Here is a 24,938-nt window from a genome sequence, read left to right as displayed (position 1 = left end):
GAACAAAAATCAAAATGGCTGCGCTAATGCTCAGCAAACCTTGATCTTAAGGTAATCTTTTTCCTCTCTTCTGCAGACCTCCCCTCCCCCCTTCTTGGGCTCTTTTCCTTTTTTAAGTTTGCTTTTTTTATTTTTTAGTAAACTCTATACCCCAACGTGGGGCTTGAACTCAGGACCCTGAGATCAAGGGTCACATGCTCCTCCCACCGAGCCAGCCAGGCATCCCCCTTCTTGGCCTTTTGTTTCAGGAACGTGGTACAGCTCTGAAGACAAGACGAGGTTGGCAGCACGTACACAATTCCTGTCAAAACCGGCTAGATCCTGTATTTCCCTATAACCAACCCCCTCCAGCCCTGCCCCAGTCCCTTCCTCCTGGCAGTCATGCTGTTTCGAAGGCCTTAGCCTGCTGCAGCCTCCTTTGCCCAGCAAAGCAAGAAAGCTGTTGTTCTCCTTATACCCAGACTCTGTCTTCGTGTTGCATATTTCGGCTCCAGAGCGCAGAAACTGGTTTTCAACAACACACTCACGTACACTACTGTGATTAAGTATGGAGCGCTACACACTTTGAGACAGGGATTCCCCAGCAGGTAGAGGTGGTGAGGCCTGAGTTAGGTCAGAGGCAGTGGGAAGGGAATGGAGGACACTGGAGCAATAGGGAGTCATAGTAGGTTCTAGAGTGGTGGGAGGGCTTCATTCTAAAGGGCCAAGTTTTCTTGTGAGCTTTCCTGGGGTCAGCCCTCTGAAAGTCAGAGGTCCCGGGAAGTAGCTGAGCTCCTCCTACAGCTTGCAGGTGGGTGGTGTCCGTTCCTCCCCGCAACCAGAATGAACAGGGAGGGGAGGAAACACTGTGCGGGTGGCTGGAAGGGGCTGGAGACGCACAAGCTCGACCTGTGGTATCATTGCCCCGTCCTGGTCTTCTTTCTCAATCCCTGGGCCTCTGGGAAGTGAAATTGTTCCTGAGGCTCCCTCCCATCCTGGTTGAGTTAGACTATCTTGCGCCATCTAGCTGTTAGCTGGTTAACAAATGGCCGCATTAGGCAAGGTCTTGTGGAAGGGGATTGCAGGTGGGAGTCTTGGGGGGTTAGTTTCCTGGACCTGTCCCTTTCCAGCCCTGAGCAATGCCTGCCCTAGAGGGAATTGAGGCTGGACCTATTCTGAACTTTTTACACCTAAAATCCAGACTCTAAGGCCTGCTTCAGGCCTTCTGGGATGTTTGGGAGTTCTGTGAAAAAAGGGGCAAACGTGAGGAAATTAGGGTTAATCAGAGTGAAACAGGTTCTTTTTCTGCAGGACTCATCAGACACTTTAACTAGCGAATGTGTATTGCGAGTCTCCAAGAGCCAGCAAGGGAGGTTTTACATACTTACTTGAATAAGGGACCCTTTTCATAGAGCCTTGCATGACCACTATTCCAGGGAACACACTCTGAGAAGTACCAGCGAAATCCAGTGTGCCCCCCACATTCATTTCACATGTGAGGAAATAGAAATGCAGAGGAGGGAGGGGTTGCCCTCAGCCCCAGGTTGGTGGGCTCTGCTCCTGAGTACGACCTGGGTCTCCCCTCCCTGGGCACCTTCAGAGCCTTCCCAAGTGGGCAGGGAGGGGACACTGCAGGCCTCCTCTTCCTCACCACCAGCCCTTTCTCTCATTGGGGCTCAAGGGCCAGCTCGTGTAAGCTTGGGTTTTGCGGTCCCAGAGAGTTGAGGAGAGAGAACATGCCTTCCTGGAAGGATATGCCCACACATTGCCAGTGCTTATTTCCCCGCTCTACAGCTTTTATTTTATTTTATCTTATTTTTAACATTTAAAAAAAAATAATCTCTATGCCCAATATGGGGTTTGAACTCACATCCCAAGGATCAAGAGTCGTGTGCTCTACTGACTGAGCCAGGGATGTGGGCCCCCACCCCCCAGTCTACAGCTTTTAAAATTGAGGTATACATTATCTAGCATAAAATTCACAATTTTAGCAGTTGTTTATATGAATTTTGACAAACACATGCAATTGTGTAATTATCAGCACAATCAAGATATGGAACGTTTTCATCACCCTAACCCATTCCCTCAAAAACCCCTTTGTAGGGCGCCTGGGTGGCTCAGTGGGTTAAGCCGCTGCCTTCGGCTCAGGTCATGATCTCAGGGTCCTGGGATTGAGTCCTGCATCGGGCTCTCTGCTCAGCAGGGAGCCTTCTTCCCTCTCTCCCTCCCTTTCTGCCTGCCTCTCTGTCTACTGTGATCTCTCTCTGTCAAATAAGTAAATAAGTAAATCTTAAAAAAAAAAAAAAAAACCCTTTGTAGTCACTCTCTCCTTCCCAACCCCAGCCTCCGGCAGCCACTGATCTGCTTTCTACCTCTTCAGCTTGGCCTCTCTTGGAAGTGTCACGTGACTAGCATCCTATAATAGGTGATCTTCTGTATCTTGCTTCTTTCCCTGAGCATAATGTCTATGAGGTTTATTCATGGTACATGTGTACCATGAATATATATGTGTACTGGCATTTCTTTCCTTTTTACTTACCCATTCCATTCTGTTGTATGGATGTTCCATAGTTTGAGGGGCCTGCTGATGGATGTTTGGGGTGCTCCTGGGTTTGACTATTCTCAGTGATGTTGCTGTGCACCTTCTCATACAAGGTTTTGGGTTGGAGGTATGTTTTCATTTTTTTTTTTCTTTAGATAAGCTCTATGCCCACTGCGGGGCTTGAGCTCACAACCCTGAGATCAAGCGTTGTGTGTTCTACTGACTAAGCCAGCCAGGTGCCCCACATTTCCTGATGGTGATGACCCCGTAGTGGAATTTCTGGGTTGTACGATAAGTTTACCCTTTTCTTTCTTTCTTTTTTTAAAGATTTTATTTATTTATTTGACAGACAGAGATCACAAGTAGGCAGAGAGGCAGGCATAGAGAGAGAGGAGGAAGCAGGCTCCCTGCTAAGCAGAGGGCCCAATGCGGGGCTCGATCCCAGGACCCTAGGATCATGACCTGAGCCGAAGGCAGAGGCTTTAACCCACTGAGCCACCCAGGCGCCCCACGCTTACCCTTTTCGAAATGATTCCTGGTTGTCCTTCTTCCATCGCCTGCAGAGGGGAGTGATGGGGTGCGCAGATAGATGGGGTGAGGCTGGGGGAGGCTAAGGGGTAACCTGGGCCTCGGCTTTCCTTCCATCTGTCTCAGTAGCTGGTATCTTCATGAGCTGCTCTGTCCTGCCCGGGGCTGGCCTCCCTTTACTCAGCTGTGACATGATAATAGCACTACAACCCTCCGTGTCTATCTCAGACGCTGTTTCGGGGATGAAAGGAGGTGGGCAGGGGTTATCTCTGGAAGCTGTGAGGGGCCTGCACTCTGAGGGGTGGAACGGACGTTGGTGGTACTTGACAGACAGAATACGGTCCTGGGAGACGGCCTCCTTTTGAGAGCTCTTTGCTCTCTCAAGTCCATGTGGACATGACAATAACCAGTTCCCGGGAAACTTGAGAGGTTCCTTTTGGTCCTGAACTGAGTCGGCTAGGGCTAATATTTTTTGGGTTATCAAAGGCCACCCATTTGCCATAAACCCATTTGCCTTGGAATATGGAGCTATAAGGGAGGAGGAACATTTTGTAAGGAGACCAAGGAAGAAAGTGTCTCCACCACTGTCCTATACACATGTGGCTACTTAAATTTAAATTAATGCAAGTTAAATTAAGAAGTTTATGCAGGGCGCCTGGGTGGCTCAGTCGGTTAAGTGTCTGCCTTCAGCTCAGGCGGTGATCCTAGGGTCCTGGGGTCGAGCCTCACCTTGGACTTAACCCACCGAGCCACGCAGGCGCCCCAAGAGAATCTTTTTTGAAAAAGATTTTAGGGTTAAGTGAGGCACATCTGCAGAAGCAGTCTGTGGTCAGCCTGTCCCCAGATCGGAGATCCTGGCTCCTTTCGGGCCTCAGCCTTAATTCCCATTGTGTGTGTGTCTGTGTGTGTTTGTGTGTGTGTGTGTGTGTGTGTGTGTGTGTGTGTGTGTGTGTTTTGTAATAAAATAATTGACTTGGCCAAAAAAAAAAAAAAAAAGATTTTAGGGGCGCCTGGATGGCTCAGTGGGTTGAAGCCTCTGTCTTCAGCTCCATTCATGATCCCAGGATTCTGGGATTGAGCCCCGCATCGGGCTCCCTGCTTCGCAGGAAGTCTGCTTCCTCCTCTCTCTGCCTGCCTCTCTGCCTACTTGTGATCTCTGTCTGCCAAATAAATAAATAAAATAAAATAAAAAAGATTTTATTTGTTTATTTGTTTGAGAGAAAGAAAGCAAGAGTCTGACCACGGGTCAGGGGAGAGGAGCAGAGGGAGAGGGAGAAGCAGCCTCCCCGCTGAACAGGGAGCCTGACCTGGTGCTCGATCCCAGGACCTGGGGACCAGGACCTGAGCTGAAGGCAGATGCCTAATGGACTGAGCCACCCAGGTGTCCCAAGGGGAGAGAGAATTTTAAGCACAGTCAGGGCAGAGCCCTATGGGGGCGGGCTTGAAGTGGGGTTCAATCCCATGACCCTGAGATCATGACTTGAGCCAAAACCAAGAGTTGGAAGCTTAACCGACTGTGCCACCCAGGCACCCCTCAGGTTGGGTCTCAGTTTCAGGGTGGTGGGTTCAAGCTCTGTGTTCCAACTCCACGACCAGCATGGAGCCCACTTTAAAAAAAAAAAAAGGAAGAAGAAATCAGTTTAGGTTATACTAGCCACATTTCAAGTGCTTAATAGCTATGGTGGTTAATGGCTACCATATTGGATTGCACAGACATAGACTATTTCCTTCATCACAGAAAGTTCTATCGGACAGCCCGATTGAAACCCCAAACCCTTGCCTTTGGGAGACTCACTATGTTAGAACATACCTGGTGGACTGAGGCAGGCTCCATAGAGGTCAGTGGGCTTAGAGAAAAGAATCCCAAAGCTCCGGGGGCAGAGCTCATCATGAGACAGTTGACTTCACAGGGACCCTGGGGTTGGCTGGTGGGGGACATGGCCCCTGAGATGGACAGGTGGACATAGTGAGAACCTTGCAGAAGCAGAGGGGTGGGACTGGGGCAGGGTGGAAAAGGAAGTGGCTGGGTGGGGTGGATGTTGGCCGGGAAGGTTTGATGGGATGATGCAGAAGTTCCATTTGAAGTATAGGCAGTGGGCCTTCTTTGGGGTACGAGGGGGTGAGAGTGTCAGACGTTTCAGGAGAAATGAGCCAGGCCTCGTGAGGCCATCTCCTTGGCCAGAGCCCCGTAAGGGAAAATTGTGACCGCTTCCTGCTCTGAGTCCTGCTGCCTTCAGGATGGGTGATCTCAGTACGAGTCTCAGGAGTCAGTGTTGTGTGCAGGTCTCAGCCGATTCATAAACAATGTTGTGGCTGGACCAGCCCTTGTGGTTCTTATCATAACAGCAAGATGCCGTTCAGCAGTAATCATCAGGAAACTTCGACCGGGAGAGGGGGAGAATAAAGGTTTATCACTTCAAGATCTGGACATTACACAGCACACTTGGGACACTTAGAGACAGTGCTTTTATTGGGGTCAAGGGTGGGGGCCTAGGGTTTCTGAGGCTCATTCTTTATTGGTGAATTTATAATACAAGAGCAGGAATTTAAAGGGTGGAAAGAGAAAAAGCACAGGGCCTAAGTGATCAGCTATCAAAATCCACCAAGATCTCTAAAACAAAGGACTCTAGGGGGTGGGGGATAGAGGCTGGAAACCTGTTTTGTTTTTTTTTTTGTTTTTTTTTATATCTTGTGCTGTGGCTGGCCCTTATTCAAGGTAGCTTTCTGGACCTGATGCTTCTTTGAAGTGGATTCCACCATAACCAGTAATCAAAGCTTAAGTCTGGTACTTGCATTACAAAAAAGAAAAAAAAAAAAAAAACCCACAACCAACTCTCTGGGTTAACACCACAACCCACCCTGTGGTGTGAAGGTATCCGAGCCAGTGGTGAGGACATTAGCTACCTGGGTAGCTGATAAAGTCAGGGTTTGTAACGCAGAAAGTACATGTCTAAATAGGATTATAGCAGCAAATTTTATTTTATTTTATTTTTTATTTTTTTAAAGATTTTATTTATGGGGCGCCTGGGTGGCTCAGTGGATTAAGCCTCTGCCTTCGGCTCAGGTCATGATCTCAGGGTTCTGGGATCGAGCCCCGCATTGGGCTCCGTGCTCAGCAGGGAGACTACTTCCCCCTCTCCCTCTGCCTGCCTCTGTCTACTTGTGATCTCTCTGTCAAATAAATAAATAAAATCTTTTCTAAAAAATAAAGATTTTGGGGTGCCTGGGTGGCTCAGTGGGTTAAAGCCTCTGCCTTCATGGGATCGAGCCCCGCATCGGGCTCTCTGCTCAGCAGGGAGCCTGCTTCCCCCTCTCTCTGCCTGTCTCTCTGCCTATTTGTGATCTCTCTCTCTCTCTGTCAAATAAATAAATAAAATCTTAAAAAAAATAAAGATTTTATTTATTTATTTGAGAGAGAGAGAGTGAGTGTGTGTGTGCACAGGGGAAGGTTAGGGGCAGAGGGAAGGGAAGAGGCAGACTCCTCACTGAACAGGGAGCTGGATGTGGGGCTCGATCCTAGGACCGTGGGATCATGACCCGAGCCGAAGGCAGCCGCTTAACCGACTGAGCCACCCAGGCGCGCTATAGCAAATTTTATAATAATTCTGCAGGCCATAGTGTGAAATCCAGTCTGTAGCTACATTCCAAACTTGAAGGGTCCTACCATGAAAATAAGTTAATGATCTTGAGGGCCCTGGGACTCTGCTGAAGGATTTGGGCAATATTGCAGAAAGTGTTAATATTTGGGGCCATCCTGTGTAGTAGGTTTGAACCTGTCCTGAGTTGGTAGGTTGGTCCATATTGCCTCACACCAAATTGCTGTAAGTCATAGATAGCTTAAGCGTGGAGGTTTCCTTACATCCTGAAAAAACAAAACTAAATTAAAGAACCACATGTTTCAAACAAAAAAAAATAATAATTACAATCATCTTCATCAATTCATTCAGTTCCATGTAATTAATTAATTCTTGTTGATCTTGATCTTTTTTTGGCAGTCTTACGAAGCCATGAATTTCTCCATTAGAGCTCTGTTAATTTTTTTTTTTAATTTACTTATTTATTTGACAGAGAGAGATAGATCACAAGTATGCAGAGAGGCAGGCAGAGAGAGAGAGAGGGAAGCAGGCTCCCCACTGAGCAGAGAGCCCCATGTGGGGTTCGATCCCAGGACCCTGAGATCATGACCCGAGCCGAAGGCAGAGGCTTAATCCACTGAGCCACCCAGGTGCCCCAGAGCTCTGTTAATTTTTATCTGTTCAGTGGTATGATCTGAAAGTCATCAGAAGCTCGTACTTGTCAGAATCATTCCGATGAATCTCACTGAAGATGAAGCACTTTTGCAAAAGCTTCGGAGGAAAACAGTAACTGTGAATAACAAAAGACTTAAAAATAACTGTGGTTAAAGATCTTATTTGAGGGGTGCCTGGGTGGCTCAGTGGGTTAAAGCCTCTGCCTTTAGCTCAAGTCATGATCCCAGGGTTCTGGGACCAAGCCCCACATCGGGCTCTCTGCTCAGCAGGGAGACTGCTTCCTCCTCTCTCTCTGCCTGCCTCTCTGCCTACTTGTGATCTCTATCAAATAAATAAATTTTAAAAAAATCTTTAAAAAAATCTTATTTGAGTTTGTTGCAATGCAATTAACAAAGAAATTTGGTTATTTCAGTGACACACAACATTTCAAGATAATAACTAGAATTATGACTGATAACATAAGACCAGGGCATATCAGAATTTTAGGAATTTCATACACTTTCTCAAACACTTAAATACTTACACAAATACAGTATAGAGAAGGTGTAGTTACTTTTTACTTGACAATGCTTCCCATATAATTTAACATATTGAATAAGCCTAATTAAGTGCCTCTAGGTGGCTCAGTCGGTTAAGCGTCTGCCTTCAGCTCAGGTCACCATCCTGGGGCCCTGGGATCTAGCCCTGCCTCAGGGTTCCCAACTCAGCGGGGAGCCTCCTTCTCTCTCTCGTCCCTCTGCTGCTTCCCCTCCTTGTTCTCTCTCTCTCTCTCTCAATTAAATAAATAAAATATTTTAAAAAATAAGCCTAATTAGTTTAATGTTTCCTTTTTATAAGGAGAGAGAAAAAATATTTTGAGATGGTTCAGGGCCCCTCTGGGTAATCTCAGAGTTAGTTTGAAGTCTCCAAGTCTTCATTTGGAATTTGATTTTGGGGGGGAATTTATAAAAAATACCAAAAGTTTTGGATGCTTGATTAAATAGGATCACAAGTCACTGTGAAACAATACTTATACATGTAACCAAAGTGACAATAAAAGATTTTATAGGCGGGGCACCTGAGTGGCTCAGTGAGTTAAGCCTCTGCCTTCAGCTCAGGTCATGATCTCAGGGTCCTGGGATTAAGTCCCGCATTGGGCTCACTGCTCAGTGGGGAGCCTGCTTCCCCCTCTCTCTCTGTCTGCCTCTCTGCCTACTTGTGATCTCTGTCTGTCAAATGAATAAATAAAATCTTTAAAAAAAAAGATTTTATAGGCAAATATAGAAGATTACATAACTGTAAAAAAAAGACTTTAGTTCTTAAATTTTTTTTTAAAGATTTTATTTATTTATTTGACAGACAGATCACAAGTAGGCAGAGAGGCAGGCAGAGAGAGAGAGGAGGAAGCAGGCTCCCTGCTGAGCAGAGAGCTGGATGTGGAGCTCGATCCCAGGACCCCGAGATCACGATGCAAGCCGAAGGCAGTGGCTTTAACCCACTGAGCCACCCAGGCGCCCCAAGACTTTAGTTCTTAATAGAGAAGATTCAACTGTCTTTGGTAATCAAAGATGGGATAAAGACAACATGAAGCACAGAAAATTATTTTGAGAAAACACAAATTCCTTGCTTTCTCTCCAGATTACTTAAAAGGTAAAGAAAACCTTTCACAACCTTTCCTCAGGAGCAGACTGATACTCAAAACTGTCCTTCTAGCAGTAAAAGAAAATTTCTTAAGTGTAGTATTGATATTAAAGTTTATTTTTAAAATTTTTTAATTTTTAAAAATATTTTATTTATTTATTTGACAGAGTCAGAGAGCACAAGGAGGGGAATGGCAGAGGAAGAGGGAGAAGCAGGATCCCTGCTGAGCAAGGAGCCCGATTTGGGGCTGGATGCCAGGACTCCAGGATCATGACCTGAGCTGAAGGCAGATGCTTAACTGACTGAGCCACCCAGGTGCCTCTCTCTCTCTCCCCAAATATCTATACCGTTTTGTTCTTTATTCTCCTTTTTCCCATTCTGAAATAACTAGCTTTGCTTTAGGAAGAATTACTTTCATTTTCCTTAAAAATTCATCTCAATACCTCATGCCTTTCTTATCCCAAAACACACCCTACTTTCTTTGTAGACAGAAGTTTTAATTCCATATATTAATTGGGATTCTTAACCATTATAAACCTGAATTTCTAGGGAAAATTAAGAAGTAAGAAGTTGTGAACTAAAAAGTAAGCAATTATGAACTGTTACACCAGCATTCTTTAGATTGGCAAATTGATGAATACATTTCATAATATCTAGAGACATACATTTCTCCATAGCACAATTTTTCAAAGTGACACAAGATATATTTTCTAACATCTAACAAGATGTTTTCCAAATATCTTTAGTTCCTCTGTAGTAAGAGGTCAAAAGTAAGTAAACTAAGACATATTTAGCAATTAAGATTTCAGTATATCATCCTATTTGGAAATTACATAGGTATTCAATGAATTTCCATCATATAATTTCTTTTTTAGATTTTATTTGTTTATTTGCCAGACAGAGATCACAAGTAGGCAGAGAGAAGGGGGTAGGGGGAAAGCAGGCTCCCTGCTGAGCAGAGAGCCCAATGCGGGCTCAATCCCAGGACCCTGGGATCATGACCTGAGCCGAAGGCAGAGGCTCTAACCCGCTGAGCCACCCAGGCGCCCCCATCATATAATTTAACTTAGCAAAATACTAAGAGTGGAAGCTATCAAAGATTTGGGAAACTTTGTGTTTTTAGGGTTTTTTTTTAAGTCATCTCTACACCCGAAGTGTGGCTCAAACTCATGACCCAAAGATCGAGAGTCCCATGCTCTCCTGACCGAGCCGGCCCGGCACCCTGGGAAAGTATTTTTAAGCAGACATACCAAAACACATAATCATTGTTAGAAGTTCACTTAGAAACTGTTATCTCACTTATGTTTGTGTAAGTCAGCTGTTCCCAGCAGTTACATCTAGACCACTCATGAAAACTTCATTAGACATTAGATAAAGTCAGACATCAAGATACTTTCCTTCCTCACAAATTTTATAATAGAGATAACATAAATTTATTTGACTAGCAAACCCACATAGAGTAATGTAAGTTGTTTATCTGTTTTGTAGTTAATGTTGATAACTCTGAAGACATACCTATTTTAATTGAGTCAAACTTAAAGCCAACTTTAATGGAGCCCAAACTAGCTTTTATTTAGTAAAGATGATCTCACATCACGTAAACCTGAAAACGCTTATTTTAAAGCCAATTAAAATAAAGCTCTTTCACAAATTAAATTAAAATTTTTAAAAAGGTTTTATTTTTAAGCAATCTTTATACTCAGTGTGGGGCTAGAACTCGCAACCCTGAGATCAAGAGTCACATGCTCTACTGACTGATGCCCCACAAATTGATTTTGACAATACCATCTGGAGATAGAAAAATATTATGTATCTACAACGTACATGTACACACACACACAAACATACAGGCAGATAAAAAGACCTTACAGTTTTGGTTCTAAAGTTTTAGCCATGAGTCAGGTATAAAAATATAAAAGTAAAAAAAAAATATATAAAAGTCATTGGTTTATAAAAGAACGGTTGGATACAAATTGGGTCTCTGGCAGAGGAACAAATTATGGTTACCTACTCCAATGGCTAAAGCTTCTTCTTCTTCTTCTTCTTCTTCTTCTTTTTTTTTTTTTTACTAATATTTGTGGAGAAGAGTTTTAAGATTTGTATTTGTCCTTGATAAGTAATGTTAAAGAGGTTGTGGGCTAGATTTTTGGGCAAGAGCTTTTTTTAAAATTTTTTAATTTTATTCATCATTTTTAAAATTTTATTCTCTATTTGTCAGAGAAAGCACAAGCAAGGGGAGTGGCAGGCAAGAAGCCCAATGTGGGACTCTATCTCAGGACTCCGGGATCATGACCTGAGCCGAAGGCAGATGCTTAACCAACTGAGTCACCCAGCTGCCCCGATACAAAGCATAGTTTTTGATCTCAGTTTCTGCTTCTTGATTTTTTTTTCCTGCTACCTTAATCTTACATGTTGTTACTAGAAAATTTCAGATGACATTCCTTGAGTCCTCTTGGTAAGTGGCTGCTTTCCTTTCTAGGGTGTCCCAAGCGATGTCTCTGGGATTGGTGTCAGCCTCCACTAGCACAATATACACAGAGTCTTTGGGTAAAGCCCCCAGGCTTCTGGAGTGTGAGACCAGAGTCTTGTGTGGTGGTGTGCCGTGGCACAGAGCATGCCCAGGAAGCTTCCGTGGAGTTCTGCGTTTATTAGGAAGCTGGTGCATGACCTCAGGGTTCTTAGGAGGCACTGGCCCTAGATACTCAGGATGTTTATATTGGTCTGTTAATTTTTTTGACGTCGCACCAAGGATTGGACTCAAGGAATCCCATCGGGTCAGAGGACAAAGGGTAGGAGCAGTGAGTGGTGACACAGAGACAAAAGGTCTCTGTTGTTTATTTCCCCTCATGGTGCCATTGGTTTCTGGTTGCAAGGCTATTCACCCATCTGGGGTAGGACATGTAGTAGCAGCATTACTCCCTTAACTCTGTAGTTGCAGGGACAGGTCTCCCATCCTCACCTCTGGGAATCTTCCTGTGTGTCTTTAGCTCAGAGCCTCTTGGGCAGTGACAATGGCTTTATGATCCAATTTACCCTCCTTAGTTCTTCTTGGCTTCAAGGCAAGAAGGATGCCTACACATATTAACAGTCAATGATGGCCTTTATAATAGGTGGTCTAATTGTCTCAATAGAACATAGAGCCTTGAGGGGCGCCTGGGTGGCTCAGTGGGTTAAGGCCTCTGCCTTCGGCTCAGGTCATGATCTCAGGGTCCTGGGATCAAGACCCGCATCAGGCTCTCTGCTAGGCAGGGAGCCTGCTTCCCCCTCTCTCTCTGCCTGCCTCTCTGCCTACTTGTGATCTCTCCCTGTCAAATAAATAAATAAAATCTTAAAAAAAAAAAAAAAACATAGAGCCTCGACCGTGGGCTGCAGCTATCTTTATAGCCTTAGGACCCAACACTGGGGATGCACCAGGGCACCCGGAGTCAATGAATCCCATTTTATTTTGTTTTGTTTGAAGAGTTATTTATTTATTTGAGAGAGAGACAGCATGTGCAAGGGAGTATGACTGTGGGGGGAGGGACAGAGGGAGAAGGAGAGAGAATCTCAAGCCTTCTCCCGCTGAGCGTGGAGCCAGAAGCAGGCCTTGATCCCACCACCCTGAGATCATGACCTGAGCCAAAAATCAAGAGCAGATACTTAACCGACTGAGCCATCCAGGCGCCCCATGAATCCCATTTTATACTCCCCTCTGCTAAACACCAGAATACTTTTCAGTAATAGCTCTGTATAAATAAGTGATAATTTTTATTTTCTCGATTTAGTCTTTAGGTTTATAACAATGTAAAGGGGACAAAATTGAAATTTGAAGTTATTTAAATTCAATAAGATATTTTATATATATATATATATATATAAACATAGCGTGATCACACTGCTCTGAGGACATCATTAGATTAACGGCAGCGGTGACCTTTTGGGCTGGACACTACAGGCAACAACACACAACAGAGGCAATACGTGAAGCACATAGCGACCAACTGATACCCGCATGCGGTGCTCCTTTCCTAGACGGCGTTCACTGACTTAGGTGGTTAATAAGCAAGTCACAGGTAAAGTGCATTCCCCTTGGTTCGTTGCAGGGGCAGTCGTGCAATCCCAACTGTGCCACTTGTTGTATGTTGGTCTTGGCCTATCAATGGCCACTGTTGTGGCTAGAGCCGCCCTCATGGTTCTTGTTATAATTGCAAGACGCCCTTCCTCTGTAACCGTTAGGAAACTCTGAAAGAAGAAAAAGCAAGTGTATTACTTGTAAGACCTGGGAACTACAAGGCGCACTTAGGGCCACAGAACGAGTCCCCAGGAAGAGAGAAGCAGCGAGAGAGCAAGCCTGGGGTTCTGCTTTCATTGGGGTTGAGTGTGAGGGCCTAGGCTCACTTATGACTGACAAATTTAAAGGAAGAGGAAAAAACCAAGTGGCCCAAAGGGTCCGTTATCGAAATCAACCAAGATCTCTAAAACAAAGGCCCTTCGGTGTGGGGACGTGGCCCGGCTCTTTTTGTTTGTTTGTTTGTTTTGTTTGTAGGGCCTCTCAAGCTTTTGCTCCCCTCTGCCATCCAGCATTTCATCTATTTTTCATGCCGGTCACTAATAATTTGCCAGACATTCCATGTTAATGCTGTGAAGAGGGCTACTCGGTGGCCTGGCTTTTTGCCTAGCCGAGTGGCTGGCCATGTGTTTATTTGAGACAGCCATCTTTGCTATTTTATTATTTATTTTTTAAAGATTTTTTAAAAATTTAACACAGAGACAGATCACAAGTAGGCAGAGAGGGACGCAGAGAGAGAGGGAGAAGCAGGTTCCCCGCTGAGCAGAGAGCCCAATGTGCGGCTCCATCCCAGGACCCTGAGGTCATGACCTGAGCCGATGGCAGAGGCTTAACCCTCTGAGCCACCCAGGCACCACTGAGATAGCTATCTTTGAAGTGGATACCTGGGCAATCAAATCCTTTTTTTTTTTTTTTTAAAGGTTGTATTTCTTTATTTATTTGACAGAGAGAGAGAGAGAGATCACAAGTAGGCAGAGAGGTAGGCAGAGAGAGAGGGAGAAGCAGGCTCCCCGCTGAGCAGAGAGCCTGATGTGGGACTCCATCCCAAGACCCTGAGACCATGACCTGAGCCAAAGGCAGAGGCTTTAACTCACTGAGCCAGCCAGGTGCCCCCAGATCCACCTTCTTTTCTTCTTTTTTTTTTTTCTTTCTTTATTTGACGGACAGAGATCACAAGTAAGCAGAGAGGCAGGCAGAGAGAGAGGAAGGGGAGCAGGCTCCCTGCTGAGCAGAGAGCCCCATATGGGGCCCCATCCCAGGACCCTGAGATCACGACCCGAGCCTTAGGCAGAGGCTTTAACCCACTGAGCCACCCAGGAGCCCCCAAGATCCACTTTCTTGAGGAGTTTCCGTAGTTTCTTTCCGGGAGACATTGCCTAGATCCCCTGCTCACTTGTGCAAAAGCTGACAAGGGCCCTGGTGGAGTCTGGGGTGCTCACGGGCTTCCTGGCTCAGCTCCCCGTGCTCCCTTGCTGGGGGGGGAGATGGGACAATCCTGAATGTCCCTTCCTAAGCTCACAGGGCAGGGCGCCCCACTATCCACCCCCATACTAAGTGCCTCTGGGGTCCAGGGCTGCTCAAAGCTGGGCCACAGATGAGCTGGTCTCACCCCTTGGGGGGCCCACCGTCTGGAGGAAGACAGACAAGGAAATGGACCCGGCCGCCATGTCACCAGGTATCCCAGCCTAAGACTCCCAACTCTTTTTCCTACCTCAGGTCTTCCTGCTGTGCCTCCCCATGCCCTTCCCCGCCTGCCCCCTCTCAGGAGCACAGCACCACAATCAGCTCACTCAGGATGCCCCAAGAAGGGTTCTGTACTTGTTGTCTCCGTCCTAATATATTTTGCACACCCCTCACAGACTCACGACTCCCTCGCCGCCCAGAGACCGCCCTGTGGGGCTCGGTGCTGAAAGAGAGCTGTGTTCAGGGAGCCCCGGGAGCTGGGGCCAAGGACAGTCAGGGTGGGCTTTCCTGAGGAGGGGAGCCTTGTTCTGGTGGAGCGGAGGACTCTGGCAGGTCAGGGAGGCTGGGCTGCGGGGACTGGGGGAGAAGGTGCTCCAGCGGAGGAAAGCTGCCTGTCCTCTGGGGGGCCCCACTGGGCCTGTTCAGGCTTGGAGGGAGTGAGGGCTGGCAGGGAGGCCAGAGGCCAGCTCACAAAGCTCCAGAGTGCCCCCTAGGGTCCGAGGACGGGGTGCGGGGTGGGGGCGGGTGTGCTGTGGGAGCCGAGCCCCAGCATTGCCCCTGCCACATCTGTGACCTTGCTAAGCCCCCTTCTGCCTCTCTCTGGGGACCTCAATTACTGCTTCTGAACAATGGGGAGTTGCGATAGCGTTGTTATGCACTTCTTTGCGCCTGTTTGGAGTTCTTACTTGCTTTCTTTTTTTTTTTTTTCCCCCAAGATTTTATTTATTTATTTGTCAAGAATTCTGTTGTTCAGTCTGCAGCTGAGAACCTGGAACTTTTGCCCAGGGCCCTGCCTTTCCCCAAAACAGCTGCCACAAGCTGAGCCTACAAGAATCCCAGGAGGGCTGCTGCTCAGAGAAGCCTGAGAGTCCTTGCCACGTGGACTCAGCCCGAGCCCCGCGTGTGAGGGTGTGGGGACCCAGGGGACATTTGGAGGAGCGGTGGGGCCCTGAAAATCACACAGAGACTCAAGGGAGCAGAGTGAGACCCTAAGGCCTGGAGAGAACATCCCACAGAGCACGGTGAGGGCTTGGGGGACAGGGGGAGGGATCCTGGGGAGCAGAGAGGGATTCCCGGGGACCTGACTGAGCTCTGCCTCCTAGCAAAAGCAGTCAGCTGGCTAAGGATTAAATAGCTTAATTTACCCAAGTTACCTGGAGAGACCACTTTTAGGCAACCACGGAGCATTGAAAACCTTATACAAACAGGCCCATTAGGTGACTCACCTCAGAACATCCGTAAGCCCTAGCTGACCACTGGCTTACTAACCGGGACATCGGACACGGCACCAGAAAAGGGGAATTCTGTATGTTCCCATACCTCCTCACCTTCTCTCTTAACTACAGCCCCCTCCCCCACCCCGGTCCTGTCCTCAGCTTCCTTGCAGTGTATTGGATACACTTCTGTCTCCTTTGTTCTTCTGCCTTGGTGAATTCTTTCACTGCCTACAAGGCTGGCCTCCACCCAGTAGGGTTGTCTCACATTTGGTGGCCCCATCCCATCAGAGTGTACCACATTACCAACACTTTGCTTTTTTGTCTTTTGGGGTTTTTTAAAAGATTTTATTTCTTTATTTGACAGAGAGAGAGAGAGATCACAAGCAGGCAGAGAGGCAGGCAGAGAGAGAGGGAGAAGCAGGCTCCCCGCCAAGCAGAGAGCCCGATGGGGGCTCGATCCGAGGACCCTGAGATCATGACCCGAGCCGAAAGCAGAGGCTTTAACCCACTGAGCCACCCAGGCGCCCGACCAACACTTTGTTTTAATGACCCTTCATTCCTAATATGTTCTTAGGAACACGTTTTTCGTAGACATTTCTCAGATATGTTAAGGAGATTGAATGCTGAGTTTGGGGAATTTATTCTTCTTGCGGGTTTGTCTTTTTATTATAGAACAGTCTTTTTTGGCTATACAATACATTCTAGCTCTGTATAAATGAAAATTTTAGTTCTTTCGATGTCCCTTAAATACTGAGTAATTTTCTGATGTGACTTCTTTTAGTATCTTAAGAATACTGCTCTGTTTTCCAGACAGAGCAATTCACAAAGTCTAGCAAGTGATTGCTTAATCAAAGAGGGCCCTCAAACATTTTGTACCATTTACAGGAATGTTATGTTATGTTATATTATGAATTCATGTTATCGAAGATTGGTTTGAACACTTTGAAGATTTATCTGCAGTTCTACTGGGTCTGCTTTTATTTCTCTTCATAATGAATTTGAGCAGACATGGAAACATAAACTGGGGTGGTGAACCCGAAAAGTGGGAGACAGAGAGGAGGAGGCTGAGGACACGGGGAGGGTGGGGTTCCGGGAACACTGGAGGCCTGGCCCCTCTGACACTCTCAGGCCCTGTGACTCCACTCGTCCCCTCGTCCCACACAGAGAGACATGAGTACGTTTTGGACAAATCAGAAAATGTTGTCAACTGTGTGAATGGATCATTTAGAAATCAACACGGAGAAACCTTGAAAACATTGTGCTAAGTGAAAGAAATGAAACAGTTTCTATGAAATGTTCAGAATAGGAAAACTTATAGAGACAAAAAGTAAATTCGTGATTGCCTAGGGCTTGGAGTGCAGCTGGGGGTGAGGAATGGGGAGTGACTGCTAACAGGGTTTTCTTTTATTTTTTTTTTTTAAAGATTTATTTATTTATTTTCGGGAGAGAGAGATTGAGAGCGTGCACAAGAGAGCAGGGGGAGAGTCAGAGGGAGAGGGAGAGAGACACGCTGCAGAGCGTAGAGTCCAAGGTAGGCCTCAATCTCAGGAACCCTGAGACCATGACCAGAGCCAAAATCAAGAGTCGGATGCTTAACAAACTGAGCCACCCAGGTGCGCCTCCAGGGGGTTTCTTTTGGGGATGATGAAAATGTTCTAAAACTGACTGTGGTGCTGGTTTGCAGAACTTGTGACTATTCTAAAAATCATCAGTTTTATACTTTATCTTTTTAATGTTCTCTCTTTTAAATTTTATTGTTTCATGTTCTGTATCATTTTAAGATCTTTATTTATTTATTGGACAGAGAAAGAGAGAGAGAGAGATCACAAGCAGGCAGAAAGGCAGAGAGGGGGAAGCAGGCTCCCCACTGAGCAAAGAGCCCGATGTGGGCCTTGATCCCAGGACCCTGAGATCATGACCTGAGCCAAAGGCAGAGGCCTAACCCACTGAGCCGCCCCGGCGCCCCCAACTTTACACTTTAAATGGGTGAACTGTGTGGCATGTCAGTCATATCTCAGTAAAGCTATTACAACAAAAAGATTGATTTGGGACGAGGCTTCTGCTTCCCAATCCCTACAGCCACAGGCAATGGATACGAGTTACAGGTGCGTGTTGCCTGACCTGCAAGAGAGAGGGGAGGACGGTGGTCATGGGCCTTCCTGACTTCAGTCACATCAGTCTGGGGGCTCCCTGGTGGGGGGGGGGGCTAGAAGGGAAGGCTGAATGAGGGAGGCTCATCAGGGCTTCTGGCTTCTCTCCTGTTGCCTCGGCCCCAGCCACCGGGAGGCACAGAAATGTTGGAGCTGCACAGGGTTTATGGATCACTCACAAGAAGAGAGGCTGGGAATGGGGAACAGAGCTGGGCAAGGTCACCAGGCAAGCAGGAGGGGCTGCCTAGGTCAGGAAGCCGAAGGTCTCATCATCCTCATTGGCGGCAAATGTGGAGATGGGAAGTCTGATTTTGCAATGGGTCCCTGGCCCGGGGTGGGTATTCTTGCACAGGCCAGGGTGTGATTGCCCACAGTGGCCTTGGACTTTCCCAGGAGGACACATTCTTTGGTTTGACATTTCCTGTCTCCCCCACCATCTACCTTGCAACCACCACCAGGGGAAGACAGATGGGCCCTAGAAGCTGGAACCCGGGCAATATCTGGGTTCCCCTTTCTGGCTGGACAGAGCTTCCTGGGACACCATGTCCCAGGCCACTCTTGGGAATCCCTCCAGAAAACAAAGGCATATGTGCTAGAAATTACCCATCACCACCCCCATGATGTGTAGCTTTGCTTTCGACGGCTCTTCTCTAAACCTGGCTCTGGACCCACTGGTTGTTGGACCCCTCTGAGGGCAGAGCCCCGTGCCGGGTCCTGAGAGGCGCCCAAAGATGAAATGGGTCCTGTCCCCTAGGGAACCTGTGAGATGAAGGGAACGCAGAGTCTTGCCCTCGGGAGCCTCTGTCTGGGGGACAGACTTGGCACATTTGGGAAGCCCTGGGGGGAGGCTAGACAGACAGAGTGGCTTGGGGAGTCCAAGTTTGAGGGGGCAGCTCAGGCCTTCATGACTCTTGCCTAAAGGGATAGGTAGCCTTATCCTGGGGACCAGCCTCAGACTAAAGGGAAGGTTGGTGAGCTGCCTCCCATCCTGATGTTGGGTGTGGGGTGCATCAGAGAGGATGCCAGCTGGGGGTGACATTGGGCCAGACCTCCCAGAGAGGCTGACTCTGAGGAAAAATGTAACAGGAGCCTGGGGCAGTGGGTGTTGATGGTGGCAAGGAGGGCACGACTGCCAAACCTGCGTGTGGGCATGCACCTGTAGGGGAATGGTTGAGTTCAAGTCACTGCTGGGCAAGGAGACTTGACCGTGACCTCACTCACAAAAATTCCGTGGGCGGGCAAGACCTGACAGGACACATGTGTCCCCATGCAGACATTGCAGGACATGTCATCCCCCATCCTGAAGATGAGGAGAGCCCACCGAGGCCCAGGACAACAAAGCAACGTGCTCCAAGTCACACAGCTAGGAAAAGATGGTGCTCACGATGCCCCCAGTCCAGGTCATCTGGCGGTCCGGGCCTGCAGCGGAGAGAGGAACACAGTGGGAATTGCGGAGTCTGGGCAGAACCGAGGCAAAGCCCTGCTTGACCAAGAGGCCACTGGGGCAACAGCTGGCCTGTGAAACTAGGTTGCACAGCAGCCCATTTCTCCTTCCTTCTCCCAGGACTGAGTGTGCAACCAGCATCATGCATCCAGGCTGCCACCTTCACAGGTGCCCCGCCCGAGCCTCCAAGAGTCCCACGGGCTCCTGGAGCCAGAAACTTCCCCAAGGCTCACAGCCTCATGGCCGTTGCACAGGGGAGCTGGGACTAGCATGGCCTCTGGACCCTTCTGTCACTCTGGCTGATCGTTTCTCCCAGCGGTGCTCTCTCCACAGCCCCCAGGCCAGCCACCCTAGCCCGAGGTCTTAACCAGAGCATTGGACAGAGAGAGTCATTTGGGGTCAATTCAGAGGAGACTTTCTGGAGGAAACAAAGAGGAGCAGAGAGGAGGAGGTTGCTCTGACTGGTCAGAGTTCAGGGGAGCCTTCACAAGGTGGAGGGGCATGCCGAGCGGAGGGATCAGGTGCAGAGGTCAAGCAAGAGAAGGAGGCTCAGAGGGGTCTGAGCCCTTTGCGTATAGAGGGCTTCCTGGTGTCTGGGGTGTGCAGGACTGTGGGTGACGGCAAGGGGGAGCAACAAGCCTCCAGGCTCTGGGGGTGCCTGGGTGGCTCAGTCGGTTAAGCGTCTGCCTTCGGCTTAAGTTATGATCTCAGGATCCTGGGATTGAGCCCCACAACGGGCTCCCTGCTCAGCGGGAGTCTGCTTCTCCCTCTCCCACTCCCCCTGCTCATGCTCTCTCTCTTGTTCTCCCTCTCTCTCTCAAATAAATAAATAAAATCTTAAAAAAGAAAAAAAAGAAGAAGAAGAAGACTCCAGGCTCTGATACCAGCTCAGGAGGCATGTGGGCTCCTAAAGGCAGGGGTTTGAAAGAGCCCCTAGAAAACTGCTGTGGATGATAGTTGTGGCACGGGAAGAGTCTAGAACCTGGAGAAAGTGGAGTCGGGAGATTATGGTCACGCTGCAGAGGAGAGAAGATGATGATAGAAACCAGAACAAAGGGGCACCTGGGTGGCTCAGTCGGTTAAGCATCTGCCTCTGGCTCAGGTCATGATCTCAGGGTCCTGGGATCGAGTCCCGCATCGGGCACCTTGCTCAGGAGGGAGCCTGCTTCTCCCTCTCCCTCTGGCACTCTCCCTGCTTGTGTGTGCTCTCTCTCTCTCAAATGGATAAATAAAATCTTTGAGAAAGAAAAAGAAAGAAACCAGGACAGGGGGCTATGGGGGAGGTCAGAAGGGAGTGTTCCCGGGAAGAAGGAGCAGGCGGGGCACACCACAAGCTTTCATCTCAGGGTTCATGCAATGGCACTGAGCAAAACAGCAGGCCCCGTGACCTAGTGGAGACAAGCAGGGGTATTGGTGGGGGTCTTCAATGTAGAGATACAGACCAGGTCTGTCTCTGATAACTGGTGTCCTGAGAGGGCATGTCCCCAGGGAGACGCGAGGACTGCGAAGAGAAGCAGCTCAGGATACAATTCTGCAAGCCCCTTCCCTTCCCGACCCATATTAAGAGAAGGGTCCCTTGGAGGAGATTGAGAAGGAGTACCAGGGACATGAGAGGGAAACCGGGAGAGTGACATGAGGGGACAATGGAGCAGGGGTCATCAGTGCCTGCGCAGGTAAAGACAAGGCTTGAGAGGGACCACTGCATCCAGCGAGGCCTGGCCAGCCGACGGCAGCCGTGAGTGTGAGAGAGAGTGAAGAAGGGGGTCAGTGAAGGTAGATGACCCTTCCTCGGGCTTGGGTGGGGAGGAGCCAGGGCAATGGGCCATAGCTGGTGGTGGCCGGGGCCCTTTTCAGGCTGAGAAAGGCAGTGGAGAAGACCCAGGAAAGGGGGACAGCCAGAGCTGAGCCCCTGAGCTGTCCGACGGCTGGGTCCAGAGGACAGGATGTTGTGGCCTTGAAGATTTCCCTTACGACTGTCTGGGGGCGTCAGGCTCTAGAGGAGGGGTGGTTACTGTTATTCATTCATCAAACATTAGCTGAGTGCCAGGGGCGCCTGGGTGGCTCAGTGGGTTAAAGCCTGTGCTTTCGGCTCAGGTCATGATCCCAGGGTCCTGGGATCGAGCCCAGCATCGGGCTCTCTGCTCAGCGGGGAGCCTGCTTCCCCCTCTCTCTCTGTCTGCCTCTCTGCCTACTTGTGCTCTCTGTCTCTGTCAAATAAGCAAATAAAATCTTAAAAAAAAAAAAAACCCCACAACATTAGCTGAGTGCCAACTGGATGCGAGGCCGTGCCTAGAGCTGGAGATTGAGTGGGAATACACTATATTACCGTGATTCCTGGGGGAGAAGGATGTTGGACAGCTGCCTGTCTCCCTTTTTCTCCGGGGTCCTCAACTGTCTTGAGCAACCCTGGCAATGACACTCCCCTGTGGGGCCCAGGAGAGGCCAACACACTGGCGGGGAGATGGAGAACCTATTTCTTTAGTGGCACGTGAGGACCCCTTGCCCGCTCACCAGCAAGCCCCGTGAGGCAACAACAGGAGGGACTGAGGCAAGCCTCTGCCCACATCCTGGCAGGCAGCCAGTGATGGGTGGGTCAGGAAGGCTCCTGGTTGGGTCTTTGCATCAGGCTCAGGCTGGGCATAAAGGAGGGACGTGCAGGTTGGGAGGAGGTCGACTTGGGGACCATGGAGACCCAGAGGGACAGCACCTCCCTGCAGCGGTGGCCACTGTTGCTACTGCTCCTCGGCCTGGTGGTCACTCCGGCCACCTCACGGACCCTGAGCTACCGGGAGGCTGTGCTCCGTGTTGTGGATAGCTTAAACCAGCGGTCCTCAGATGAGAATCTCTACCGTCTCCTGAAGCTGAACTCACAGCCCCAAGGAGTGAGTCGGGGAGGGTGACAGTGGGAGGGACGCTCTGCTATGGCCAGCCAGGATGGCCGTGCTGTCCTTTCCTTTGTTCATGCTTTGCTCGTGTCAAGAAGGCTTTTCTCTAAGTGTGGTCCCACCTCTTCCAGGAAACCTTCCCAGAGCTGTGTGCCGCCCCCCCCCCCCCACCACCCAGCATGAGCGCTTCTTGCCTTAGAATGTCTGCTGTGTGAAGAGGTGCCAGTCCCATTCAGCCTTCTGGAAGTTCTGGGGATGAGTGGGATTACTGGCTCTGGGATGTGACTTCCCTGCCCTGGGAAGGGCTCTGCTCAGCCTTGAGACTCCAGTGGCAATGTCTTTGTCTCCAGGAGACCCCTGGTTTCCGGCGGCTCCCTGACAAGGCGGTGCCACTCATTAGAGCTTGTCTGAGGTCTGCTCATGCTCTCTCAGCTTGGGGAGGGCGGGAATGAGCTCTGCCCTCCTCACCCCTGTGCCTGAGCATGCAGCCAGGGTCAGACACATAGCAGGGGTGGTTGAAAGGCTGCTCTCTTAGCTGGGAGGTTGGTGGGGGGCACGGGCTGGGGGAGCTGGCAGGGATACAGATTAGAGAAGGCAAACATGAGCCTGAGTCTGGTCTTCCCACTTCCTCCCCTGACCAGGACGAGAACCCAAACATCCCACAGCCGGCAAGCTTCACCGTGAAGGAGACTGTGTGTCCCAAGACGACACAGCAGCCCCTGGAGCAGTGTGATTTCAAGGACAATGGGGTAAGGCTGGGGGTGCCCGCAGATGCCCCCCGGGGAGCTGAGCCAGTGGCTTCCTGGCAATATTTCCAGCCACTGGGGTGAGGCTGGGACGTTATGGCACAGGGGTTCCAATTTGACCCAGAGCCTCCTCTTCTCAGCTGGTGAAACAGTGTGATGGGACAGTCAGCCTGGACGAAGACAAGAGCTACTTTGACATCAGCTGTGAGGAGGTGAGTGGCCCCTCCTGGGTTGCAGGGGTTAATGGGGGTGGTGTACAGAACATCCTATGGGCCACTTAACCCCTGTCACCTCCAGGTCGAGAAAGCCCTTCCTACCCTGGGCTTCTCCCTTAACCTGAGCCTCAGGTCTCCAGGACAGTCTCTGCAACCCCTTAGAACAGTGGTTCCCAAAGTGTGATCCTGAGAACCTGGGAATTTGTTAGAAATGCAGATTCTCGGGGAGCCTGGGTGGCTCAGTGGGTTAAGCCTCTGCCTTTGGCTCAGGTCATGATCTCGGGGTCCTGGGATCCAGCCCCGCATTGGGCTCTCTGCTCAGCAGGGAGCCTGCTTCCCCCTCCTTCTCCGCCTGCCTCTCTGCCTACTTGTGATCTCTCTCTCTCTCTGTCAAATAAATAAGTAAAATCTTTTTTAAAATGCCAATTTGCAGGCCCCCCTCACACCTACAGAATCAAATTCTGGGGTGGGGCCCAGCAATTCGTACTTTAACAAACCCTCCAGGGGATTTGGACTCCTTTTGAGGCTTGAGAGCTAGTTTGAGTAGTGAGCTTTCAGCTGTGAGAAGGTGTGAAGCCCCTGCCTTCTCTAGGCCAGTTACTTCCTCCGTGGGTGCGGGGAGTCCATCAACCACATACTCAGAAGGTCAGAGCCAGAGGATGACCTGGAGCCCCAAGGCTCTTGGGGTGGCCCAAGAAGGGGAGTGTCTAGGACGGGAGGGGTTTCGTCTTGACCCTGAGTCCAGACCAGCCCCCATAAAGAATCTGTTTCCTTTTGATGCACAGAACCCGGAAGTCAGCAAATTCGGCTGGCTGCGCGATCTTCTCAGGAGAGTGGGGAAAGGTATTCGCAGAATTGGCGGGAGAATCGGGAGACTCTTTACGAAGTATGATCTGCCCCAGGAAGAGTCCTAAGGGTCTGCTTTGCCCTGGCTCAGGCTACTAGACCCTGAAAAATAAATTTTTGTGAAAGCAACTTCCTCCAAGCTTCAATTTTACTTGTCTTGCCTCTTACTTCCCATGACGGAATCTTCAATGCTGGGAGGGCTTGCGCGTGTGTGCGCGTATGTGTGTGTGTGCGCGCGAACACGCACCCCTGCAAAACACAAAGGTCTGCGCCGCTCTTCCACCCAGCAGGGCATGGGGTGAGGCCAGAGGGCTAAGAGGGCAAGGACGGTGTCTCCATTCTCAGGGTTCTTCCCCATGCCCTTCAAATGCCTCCCACCATCCTCGTTGAACACCCAGCAGTGATGAAGGAGATGATCCCTGTGTGTAGCGGTAGTGGAGAGGCTGCAGAGCTGTTCCTGCTCTGATGGAGATAACAGCTGGGGGAGGACCCAGGCATTCTGTCAAACACAGAGAGACAGTTCAGTCTCCTGGCTGGCTGGGTTCTAAGGTCAGCCTGCGGGTACAATTCCCATAAAGTTCCAATTCCCCTTGAAAAGCCTAACTCTGGGGGTGCCTGGGTGGCTCAGTGGGTTAAAGCCTCTGCCTTCGGCTCAGGTCATGGTCCCAGGGTCCGGGGATCGAGCCCCGCATCGGGCTCTCTTCTGGGCGGGGAGCCTGCTTCCCCCTCTCTCTCTGCCTCTCTGCCTACTTGGGATCCCTCCCTGTCAAATAAATAAATAAAAT

General features: G+C 49.2%; 1 protein-coding gene across 1 annotated transcript; it reads left to right on the top strand.

The window, feature by feature from the left end:
• The first annotated feature begins 22,086 nt into the window (after positions 1–22,086).
• LOC308342981 (cathelicidin-6-like) lies at positions 22,087–24,297 on the top strand. The gene is made up of 4 exons (XM_080803755.1): positions 22,087–22,343; positions 22,988–23,095; positions 23,233–23,304; positions 24,093–24,297. The coding sequence occupies exons 1-4, from the start codon at positions 22,146–22,148 to the stop codon at positions 24,219–24,221; spliced, it is 507 nt and encodes a 168-aa protein (XP_080659881.1). The 5' UTR covers positions 22,087–22,145; the 3' UTR covers positions 24,222–24,297.
• The last annotated feature ends 641 nt before the right edge of the window (positions 24,298–24,938 follow it).

Source organism: Martes martes (assembly GCF_963455335.1).
Source record: "Martes martes genome assembly, chromosome: 1".
NCBI classification, from domain to species: domain Eukaryota; kingdom Metazoa; phylum Chordata; class Mammalia; order Carnivora; family Mustelidae; genus Martes; species Martes martes.
The sequence above is the reverse complement of the archived record's forward strand: the minus strand, read 5'-3'. Positions and strand labels throughout refer to the sequence as shown.

What these genes read in the sequence shown, in the direction of transcription:
- LOC308342981 (XM_080803755.1), top strand. Translation starts at nt 22,146, where the DNA reads ATGGAGACCCAGAGGGACAGCACCTCCCTGCAGCGGTGGCCACTGTTG. An exon ending in TGAACTCACAGCCCCAAGGA is followed by an intron (nt 22,344 to 22,987) that starts GTGAGTCGGGGA and finishes TCCCCTGACCAG; the next exon opens with GACGAGAACCCAAACATCCC. An exon ending in GTGATTTCAAGGACAATGGG is followed by an intron (nt 23,096 to 23,232) that starts GTAAGGCTGGGG and finishes TCCTCTTCTCAG; the next exon opens with CTGGTGAAACAGTGTGATGG.